The following is a 10774-nucleotide window of genomic DNA, read 5'->3' as shown; positions in this document are numbered from 1 at the left end:
GCAGGAGAGGTTTACCAGAACGTGGAGGGTCCTGGCTGTAAGGAGAGGTTGGACAAAGCTGGATTGCTTTTTTCTGAAGTGTTGAAAGATGATGGGAGACCTGATGGAAGCACGTAAAATTATAAGAAGCATTGATAGGCAGACAGAGACCCTGGATCGATTCTGACTACGGGTGCTGTCTGTATGGAGTTTGCACATTCTCCCTGTGACCTGCGTGGGTTTTCTTCGAGATCTTCCTCCCACACTCCAAAGACGTACAGGGTTTGTAGGTTAATTGGTTTCGGTCGGTATATTTGGTATAGGGTCAATTGTCCCAGGTGTGTGTGTAGGCTTGTGTTAATGTGCGGGAATCACTCAAAAGGCAGCCAAAATCATCAAGGACCCACATCTCACCACTGCCATCAGGAAGAAGGTACAGCAGCCTGAAAACTGTAACGTCCAGGTTCAGGAACAGCTTCTTCCCCACAGCCATCAGGCTACTAAACACAACGAATAAGCCCTGAGCTCTGAACTGCAAAAGACTGATTATTTGTTATTTGCACAATATTTGTTATTTATTGAACTTTTCCTATTTTTTCCCTGTTATATACATACAATGTTTACATATTCACATATCCTGTTGTGCTGCAGCAAGTTTGAATTTCATTGTCCCGTCTGGGACATATGACAATAAAACACCCTTGACTCTTGATCGGTGCAGACTCGATGGGCCGAAGAGCCTGTTTCCACGCTGTATCTCTAATCTAAACTAAAACTAAAGTCAGAACTTTTTTACCCAGGGTGAATATGTCAACAACTAGAGGGCATCATTTTAAGGTGAGAGGGGCAAAATTTGAAGATGAGCGGGGCACATTTTTTCACATGAGAGTGGTTGGTGCCTGGATAGCACTGACATGCTTGGTGGTGGTGGTGGTGGAAGCAGAAATGATAATTGCATTTAAGAGACACATAGATATGCAGGGATGAGAGAAAATTAGTTTAACTGGGCATCTTATTCAACGTGGACACTGTGGGCCGAAGGGCCTGGTCCCGTGGTGCACTGTTCTGTGACTCTATGTAAACCATAGTTATAATTGTATTCCCATGGTATGGGTATCAAAAACAAGAAAACATGTGTTTAAACTGAGAGCACAGTTTTACAGGGGATCTGAGGGGTGTGCGTTATTTTTTTAAATATCTGGAACTCGCTGCGAGAGGAGGTGGTAGAATCATTGGGATTAAGAGACATTTAAATAAACACTTGAATGGGGATGGCCACATCTCCAATGGGTAGCTGAGCAATATGGTCGGCACGGACGTGGCGGGCCGAAGGGCCTGTTTTTGCATTGTGTGACTTTAAGAATTACAAAGCAAACTCTAAAACGCCGCGTCTTTAATTAAAAGCAGAGGATGGGGGGTGGGGGCAGAGAAAGCGAACATAGTGTCATTTAAGATATAAAAACCCAGTAAACTGTCCAGCAAGCCATGTGAACTATAGGCCTGGCCTGTTTTGCGAGTGCAGGAATTGTTTACAATGTGTGCGAACAGGAAGCACTACAACACGCCATCCCAAAGAACCTCCCCTCCATGTAGCCAAGGGGGGGAAAAAAACCCAGACCCAAAGCAAGATTAGACATAGAGCCGCACATGGAGAGAGGCGTCAGAACAAGGAGCAGTTTCTCTCCCTCAAATGAATCTAAAGAGATTGTCTTTGGGTTCGATCTCCTACAAAATTTATCCCAGTGGCCAATAAGGTAATTAATTTCCAAAATTAACTTTCAAACTGACCCAATCTCTGATCATTTCGACGTCTCTTTTTTGGTTTTTGAAAACAGGGTGCGTGTATGTGTGTGTGTGTGTTGCTAAACCCTTACAAGAGAAAATAAAGTTGAGCTGTACTTAATTGCCGACATGTAGTTAACTTTCTGCTGAGCATCAGCCCTGTATGGATGAGTTAAAAGTTTTGGGAGTGTTTGATTGTGCCGTTTCAATTTTCCCGATGGTGTTTGAAAATGGGAATCCAGGACAATTACCAGCCCTTTCCTTTAAGAGTTTTCAATTCTTATATTTAACGTTTGCGTGCACTGTGATGAGAGGAATTAAAATAAAACGAACGCACCAAACAGTTTAACGTTTAAAAAAAAAAAAAGACATGCTTTCACTAATCCGGTAAACATTTGCGTTAACCACAACTGGAAAATAGTATCGTTTGAGCGAATTATGTTTTTGACAGACTTTTAAAAATCCGTGATTTAAATCGGAACATTCTCGTTTCTGTTAAGTTAGAGGGGGGAAAAAAACACGGCATTCCTCCATCTAAAAGACAAGGCAAAGAAAAACAGGCCTGGCGACTAATATAAATACTGGTTTCCTCCCTGTCAGCTGGTTTTAATAAGCTTTTTTTTCCTGCTCCGGGGTTATTTTGTTTAGGATTAACAGCGAGAATGCTTGACTCTTTATTTTTGAAATAATCGTTTGCCTTTTCAAATTAAACTTGAAAAAAAAACTTTAATATTACCCCACCTCCCTTCTATTATATCCCCCTCCCCAGCCAAAAAAAAAAACCCTTTTTAGCGCCATGTGCACTCTCCCGCCAAAACCCGTTGCAACAGACTGAAATTGCAACCATCTGTTACACATGATAAGCCGCGCACAATGCAAATCAGTCGGAAACGAGTGCCAGCACAGAGTGGACACCAGGCTTTGCAAAAAAAACCCCACCAACCTAGACTTTGACGAACAACTACACAAACTTCTAACTTATCTGACTTTTACTGCCTTTAAAATAAAACCAAACGCTGCAGAGGCAGAAAATCTAGATCCTTTGTGATCGGTTACATTTTTAAAGAGGATTTAAAACAACCCAGCACTGTACTCTTGCTCGACCGTTTCGCAGTAACTAATTATCTCTCTCTCTTCCCCCCCCCCCCCCCGGGTCTAGATCCAATCCCTTATAAGCTTGGCAGCCTGATCCAAATCCCGCCCCCCAGGAAAAAAAACAATAAAAAGCTATCAATTAGTAACTTAAATTTTTCACGGTGAGATCATAGTGTGTTATTTATTAAATCTTAATTTTACCATCCAAAAGTTTCCGTTAAAAAAAAGACTTTAAATTGCTTTTAAATTCTTTAATGTTTTCTTTTTTGTGGGCGAGTTTAAAAAAATGTTGGTGGGTGTAGTTACTGTCAGTCGATAAGTTTTTTCGCTTGCCCACAAACCTGGCTGATTTAAATACCAGGGATCCGCCTACGGATGGAAGGGAAATTATTTATGGGTGATGTCGGACTGCGAGTTGCTAAAAGTCTGCGGGGCGAGTGGGAAGCTTGTGACCGAGAGAGGAAATAATAGCAGCCGGAGACTCGCTGCAGTTGATTTGAACCGATCTAAGCCGTCCCGACCTGTCTCCGGCCGCCAGTCTCCCCTCTCGCCTTCGTGTGGCCATACTCACTGTTAACATCGGCAATGTCCACGAAATTAGTCTCCTGTTTCTACGACATTGGAGAAGTTTTGTGCAAGGTAAAAAAAAAACTTTTAGAAGTCGGGCCGAGGGGCGGGGGGGAATGGGCGCTATTAATAACAACACGTTGCTGCTTTGAAACACTCCCGATCTTACATCATTCATTCTGAAACTTAAAAAAAAAACATTTTTAGATACAGTCTCTTATTGCAGAGCCTTCAGAAACAAGCCTGACGATTCGAACGTTGTAATTTAAAAGAAAACATTTGCCATCGAGCTTATTTTATTTCTTTTGAGTTTATTTTTTGCTTTTAATTGATTTTATTCGCCTTTGGATTTAGTGTTGGAGAGATACCAAGTTGGGTTGATTTTGTGAGTTTTAATTTTGGCCCTTGTTTTGTCTGACCTACTTCTGGGTTCGTGTCTGGGAATTTTTACCGTGTGTTGATGACATTTCAATTCACTTTTAAAGTGCCCACGTTTCCCAAACTGCTTGAAGTTTCACTGCGAAAGGTTTCGATGCCGGATACATTCGGGATGATTTCGAGTATTGGGGTTCTGATTTAGAACGTCGCCTGGTTTTTAGAACGTTGGTCGTTAGATTTGGAACGTGCCAGTGTTCTGAATTGGAGCGTTCGGTTCCCGCCAGTCAGTTTCACTTTGAAAATCTGCCCCGTTTTTTGCTGGACTGCCGAGCGCCCCTCTTGGAAAAAAAAACATGAGCCCAACTTCACTGCAAAGATAAGGCGCTGGCTTCGGGACCCGCGGGCGGGGATCTATCTGCAACAGGGAGCCACATGCGGAGGGAGCGCTTGGCTGTTTGTCTCAAAGTCTCTCCACCATGCGCGCTGCTCTTTTAAAGTTTTATTGAGTGCTTCTGGCTGGGACGGTCGTTTTAGATTCTTTCCCTCCTGAAATGTCCCCGGGCTGTTGGAAGTTGTGTGTGTGAGAGTGTTTTATTTTGGGTCCGGGGCACAGGAGAGGTGAATGGGGGGCAGAGGGCGGGAGACTCTTCCCTGGGGATTTACAAGCGAGCGGGCACCTAGTGGGTGAAATGTTAAGTCTACCAGAGACTTCACAAACGAGCGGTGGCTTAGCTCTATCGTGGCTGTACTAGGCGCAGGCTACACGGGGGCTAATTGGTGTCTACTTCCGCCCAGTTAATCGCAGTCTGTTTCTTGCCTGTTAATGTAAACAAGATTTTTATCATGTTTGATGTCAAATTTGCCCAGCTTGTTACAGAAGGCGGAACTCCCCGCGTCTTGCCATGACGGGAGCAGACCAGGGTTGCTTTTGTTTTAAAACCAATGTGTGAAAATGATGGGAGATTAATCGGGGTAGGCTGTGGGACTAGGAGCCAGTGCCCATGTGTCTCAGGAGAGACCCACTGGGCACAATTGAGCAACTCTCTGTATTTTCCATGCCACTGGCTTTTGCCCCTTTATGTCCATTTACCCACACTGTGGAGCCCAGCCAGCACCACCTCCCCCCCTCGTTCTCCAATGCTGTGTAGGCCTTGTCTACAGTAGGTTCCATTGGGCTGTTGACTGTCCCACCTCCATAATCCCTCCCCCCAACGCGTCCCCTCCCCCACCGCGCGTGCCAAGTGGTGCTACCGACCACATACCCAAACAAACCAAAAATGGAAGCCCTCTCCACATGGGCTGCTGGTGATGTGAATCTGGAGATGAACTTGTAACTCAGCGGGACGGGCAGATTCACCAGAGAGAAGCAATGGGTGACGTTTCGGGTCCAGACCCCTCTTCAGTGTGAAGAAGGGTCTCGACTCGAAACGTCACCCATTCGTTCTCTCCAGAGATGCTGCCTGACCCGCTGAGTTACTCCAGCATTTTGTGATCACCCATTCATACTAGTTCTGATACTATACGGACCTCTTTATTTATCCCGGAGGGAAATAGCTCTCCCATCAGACAAAAGATACAGTTATGAGGCATTGAAAGTGTCGTGCATGGTAACAATAATAAAATATAAGTGACCAGTGATTGGTGTTGTAGTTTGATAGCCACCGGGAAAAGGGCATTCTGTTGTTGAAGGTGCTCCTCGGGTTGACCAGTGTGTCATGGAGGGGGTGAGCTGTATTGTCCTGGATGCTCGCAGTTTCCCCTCGAAGAACCACCTCCCATGAATCCAACTCCGCCCCCAGGACGGAGCCAGCCTTCCTGATGAGCTTGTTAATCCCTTGCTGCCCCAGCACACTCCCACATTTTGCATCCACTCCCTACCCACTCAGGCCAGTTAAATGTGCAAACCCGGGCATGTTTGGGAAGTGGGGGCAAAACGGAGCACCCGGAGAAACTCGCGGTCATGGAGAAAACGTGCAAACTCCATACAGACAGCAATCAAGGTCGGGATCGAGCCTGGGCCTCCAGTACTGTGCAGCAGCAGCTTTACCATCTGCACTGCTGTGCTGCCCTTAGTAGTCTGGTTGGGTAAAGACACCAAAACCGGCATTGGTGATTTGGGCTGAATGGCCTCCTGTGCTCTGTTGCATCTAATGTGATACTTTGTTTTCTCCTCCCCTCCCCCACCCAGAACAAGATGATGAGCTATAACAACAACATCAACACTGGCGGCACCGTTCTGCCCCTGCTGGACAGGAAGGCGGTCGGGACGCCCACACTGGTCGAATACCAGCGGCGGCATTCGGTCACCTTCGGCAACACTAACTCCAAGTTCACCCAGAACCAGCTACTCAACAGCCTGAAGCTGGAGCAGGCGGCCGGCACCAACAAGGAGAACCGCTTCCGCGACCGCTCGCTGTCCGAGACGGGCCTGCAGAAGCCCCAGGGCCAGGTGAACTCCAGCCGCTACAAGACGGAGCTGTGCCGCCCCTTCGAGGAGAACGGCTCGTGCAAGTACGGCGACAAGTGCCAGTTTGCCCACGGTGCCCACGAGCTGCGCAGCCTGGCCCGCCACCCCAAGTACAAGACGGAGCTGTGCCGCACTTTTCACACCATCGGCTTCTGCCCCTACGGACCCCGCTGCCACTTCATCCACAACGCCGAGGAACGCCGCCTGTCCGCCCACGACCCCCACCATCTCCCGCTCTCCCCCTGCAACAAGGTGGATCGGCCCTGCCTGCAGCACAGCTACAGCTTCTCCGGCTTCTCCAGTCCCTCCAACGGACTGCTGGACAGCCCCACCTCCATCACCCCGCCGCCCATCTTCACCGCCGAAGACCTCAGCTCCTCGCCCACCCTGCCCAGCTGCGCCAGCAACCCCTTCACCTACTCCAGCCAGGAGCTGGCCAGCCTCTTTGCCCCCAGCATGGGCATGCAGGTGCCCGCGGCGCCCACCGGCTGTGGCGCCCACTCGCCCACCACCTTCCTGCTCCGGCCACTGGCCGAGTCCCCCCGACTCTTCGAGCCGTCGCCCAGCCCCCCGGACTCTCTGTCCGACGACTGCCTCAGCAGCTGCGGCAGTGCCAGCGGCTCCGAGTCGCCCACCCTCGACTTCAACAAACGCCTCCCCATCTTCAGCAGACTCTCCATCTCAGATGATTAGCCTGGCCTTCCTCTCCCCCCCGACCCCCCAGCAGCGGGGAGGGACTGTCAGCCGGGACAAAACGTAGCCCTAACTAACCCCCGTTACCATTTAAGATGGACCTTTCCTCCTCCTCCTCCTCCTCCATGTACCATTTAGCCAGCTTTCGACCCGCTGGCCAGGTTAATGTACCATGTCCACTGATGGCCTACAATGCAACTGTGGAGTTTTCACTGTGATCAGCAGGGGTACTGCACAAATAATTAGCTCTTTTTTTTGTGTGTGATAAGGTTCAATTCAATTTCTGGAAATAGTCGATCCCCTCCCACCTCCCCACCCTCAACACCCTCTGGGCCGTCCGACAGTATGGGACCCCTTGTCAAACCCCGTCGGATTGTCCCAGTTGAGTTGAGGCCCTTTGTTGCGAGAATTTGGCTTCACAAACGGCTACCTATCTACCAGACTGTTAAAAGTTTGTACATTGTTGAAGATGATTTGATTTTAAAAGAGAACTGCATGGCGTGATTACGTGCCATTTCCTGAAACCGATTATTCGACCAGCAGCATCTGGATTTGATGGCCCTCAGCGGTAACCTTCTGCAGCCTTCCCTCTGTGTTGCTGCATCTACCTGTTGTCAGTAGTAACCCCTCTCTTCCCCCACCTCCCCATCCAAAGTGCCTTTGCACAGTGTAGGTTGAATTATCCGGCAGGAATGGGGGAATGTTTATGAACCTACTGTCCTCTCGACTTTGGGACTGGGAAATGAAGCGGGCATCAGGAGACATCTTCCCAAGCATTCTTTGTAGACGTCCCTTGTACCCTGACTGGTTACCTGGTTCCTCGCCTGCATCTCAAGTCCTGTAACAGTGGCCCGTGAAGACCAGGGGCAGGATTGGAACATGGACGGTGCTGATTGCTTCCATTACCGGCGGCTGGGATTGTTAGCATTACCTCGCTGGGGGACTGATGATCGCTGGCGACTTGTGTTTAAACGTGGCCCTGTTACGATTCTGGCCGGCTTGCCTTTGAACTATTCAGCACCTGTTGGACAAAGCGACTGTAGGAATTAGCCTTTTTTTTAATGTTAGGGGGGTGGGGACAGGGAAAATTTATTTGCAGGGGGTAAAACAAAAATAGTTGGAATTCCAGCTTCGAAATGGGTGGGAAGGGGAGGGTGAGAGATACAGTTTAACCAGCTAGTCTTCAGCCTTTGACTTGTGCCAAGTTAATTCATTTTATTTCCTTTTTTTTTAAAAAGTTCTGCAGAACAAAGGATTTAAAGATATCGCTTGTCACTGCATTCACTTACACATACACTCAAAAAAATGCTTATTTAACTTATCAAAAAACATATTTATTGCAAAACATATGCATTTTTGTTTGTATTTATCACAATGACGAACGATAGAAATATATTTTTCTTTTATGTTTAAATTATGATCTTATTAATCTTAAAATTGTGAGGTTTTTCCTTTTCTTATTTTCGTTTTCACAGTTTAATATATTATACTACAATGACGAGGGTTTTTGTAACTTTACTCTTCAGTTATTTTATTTAATAAAAAAAAGTAATTTAAAAACACAAAAACATTTGAATTTATTTATTTTTTAGTTTCCCCCCTCCCGGCCCCCCTTCCTTTTTTAAAACAAAATAGTTTTTCTCATGTATTTTTATGTTGGCCTCGTGCTTTACTGCCTTTAATCTCTTGTTGCCAACCACGGCCTTGTATTTTAGGCTTTTGGGTCAACTTCCATAACGCAAGAGACTTACGAAAGTGCAGGCTCAGTACTGTGACACAAAAGTGCCTGTTGAACGCATTCCAAGCATGGTGTATGCCTTCTGTATAATTAATACTTATTGATAGGTCCTGCCCTCTTTCAGAGAGAAACAGGCAGGACTTGGCACAAAGAGAAGTTGAATGTATTTTCCTCATTGTTCACTACATTCGTTTTATTTTTAAATGTCTGTTTATACAGAATGCTTTTGTAATGACTGGTTCTGATGTAAACCAATAAACCCCGATGTGTTTTTTCCAAAACGTGGATTTGTGCCTTCTGAAACTATTGTTGCCTAGCTCTGCGCTAATTTTCTACACGTGGCCAAAGTGGAGGCATGCTGAGTGGTGTGCTACTGACTTCTTAATAGAAATTCAATGTAGACTCCGTGATCACTAAACTTTCACAACCTGGTCTTGGACTGCTGCACCGACATGTGATAACTAGATTTAAAAATTAGTATACAAAGTCTGATCAGAGGAAACTGAAAGCTGAGAGAGGACCCAGGAAGCAGAGGAAAGAATGTTGATTATGGAAAGTGGAGGGCCAGGGTTTGCATTCATTGTGCACCTGAGGACGGCACAGTGGCGCCGTGGTAGAGCGCGGTCCTACAGCGCCAGAGACCCGAGTTCGATCCTGACTCTGAGTGCTTATCTGCAGAGTTTGTATGTTCTCCCTGACCGCGAGGGTTTTCTCCGAGCGCTCCAGTTTTCTCCCATACGCTAAAAGACCTACAGCTTTGTACGTTTGTTGGCATTGACAAATTGTAAAGTTGACCCTAGTATGTAGGACTATTGCTAGTGTACAGGATGATCGCTGGTTGGAGTGGGCCGAAGGGCCTGTTTCCACGCTTTATCTCAAAATGGAAATCTGGCGTAGCTGGTAGAGCCACTTGCTTGCAGTTCCATTGAGCCAGGTTCAATCCTGAGCTCGGATACCGTCTGTGTGGAGTTTGCATGTTCTCCCTGTGATCGGGTGGGTTTTCCCCGGGTGCTCTTGCTTCCACCATCATCCCAAAGCTTGACTGCTGTAAATGGCCCCTATTGTGTAGGAGAGTGATAGAATGTGGGTGGAGTTAATGGAGAGCTATAGATTGGGATAGGTGTAAATGGGTGTTTGGTGATCTGTTTCTCTGTATGTCTAGGCTATTGGGGTTAGGCAGGGCAGGGGAGTTACTGGCTCAGAGTGGGATCATTGTACTGGGTTTGTGTTCGGTCATAGTGAGGATGAGTAAGTACAGTGGTCAGGACAATGATACACAACCAATAGGCAGATGTATGCTAACCAACTCTAGGCAATCTGCTGGCTTAACAACATGGTGACACAATGAATAAATAATTAATGAATACTTTATTGTCACATGTGACAAGTCACAGTGAAATTCTTTGCTTGCATAGTCAAGGTATGCAAATAGTCTTCCATAAAGGGTGCTTGCAAAGTTAAGAGGTGAATGAAAAAATCAACGCTATGAACGTTAGTTAACAAAAACACAACAAAAGCATGGAAAACTCAAGAGAAGGTGCTTGCATTCTGGTGGTGGCTGTGTTTTGAGATGTATAACGGTTTGCAATTGATTCTGAAATGTTCCACATGTGGCCTTGGACACCAAATGCTGGAGTAGCTCAGTGGGACAGGCAGCACCTCTGGATGGAAGGAATGAGTGCTGTTTCAGGTTGAGACCCTTCTTCTGACTCCATGTTCGGTGTAAATCAGCATCTGCAGTCCTTTTCCCCACGTGGCCTTCTGCCGTGGAACGCAAGGGAATAAGGGAATGTTTCTGGATGCTGCTGGGAATTGGAAGGACTAATCGTTCTTGGGGCCATGGCCAGATCGGTGAAATGACGACACATGATTTAGGGAACAGTCCTAACTCCATGGAATAGAAAAAAAACTAATTTGGAATTGCGTGAATTAAGGATGGTCCTAGACAAAAAATGCTGGAGTAACTCAGCGGGACAGGAAGCATCTCTGGAGAGAATTAATGGGTGATGTTTCGGGTTGAGACCCTTCTTCAGACAGAACACAGTCTGAAGAAGGGTCTCGATCCGAAACGTCAC

General features: G+C 46.7%; 1 protein-coding gene across 2 annotated transcripts; it reads left to right on the top strand.

The window, feature by feature from the left end:
- The first annotated feature begins 1495 nt into the window (after positions 1-1495).
- On the top strand, positions 1496-8980 carry LOC129700471 (mRNA decay activator protein ZFP36L1-like). 2 transcript variants are annotated; one of them, XM_055640977.1, is made up of 2 exons: positions 1496-1733; positions 5990-8980. In XM_055640977.1, exon 2 carries the CDS (start codon positions 5996-5998, stop codon positions 6959-6961), a length of 966 nt encoding a protein of 321 aa, XP_055496952.1. In that variant the 5' UTR covers positions 1496-1733; positions 5990-5995; the 3' UTR covers positions 6962-8980. The 2 variants fall into 2 exon arrangements, with proteins under 2 accessions (XP_055496952.1, XP_055496951.1); XM_055640976.1 differs by lacking the exon at positions 1496-1733 and adding an exon at positions 3060-3495.
- Positions 8981-10774: the final 1794 nt, after the last annotated feature.

This window comes from Leucoraja erinacea, chromosome 9 (assembly GCF_028641065.1).
Source record: "Leucoraja erinacea ecotype New England chromosome 9, Leri_hhj_1, whole genome shotgun sequence".
Taxonomy (NCBI): Eukaryota; Metazoa; Chordata; class Chondrichthyes; order Rajiformes; family Rajidae; genus Leucoraja; species Leucoraja erinaceus.
This window is presented reverse-complemented; position numbering and strand designations above follow the sequence as displayed.

Coding starts and splice junctions, on each gene's coding strand:
- LOC129700471 (XM_055640976.1), top strand. CDS start 3,442: ATGTCCACGAAATTAGTCTCCTGTTTCTACGACATTGGAGAAGTTTTG. Junction 3,496..5,989: donor TTGGAGAAGTTTTGTGCAAG/GTAAAAAAAAAA, acceptor TCCCCCACCCAG/AACAAGATGATGAGCTATAA.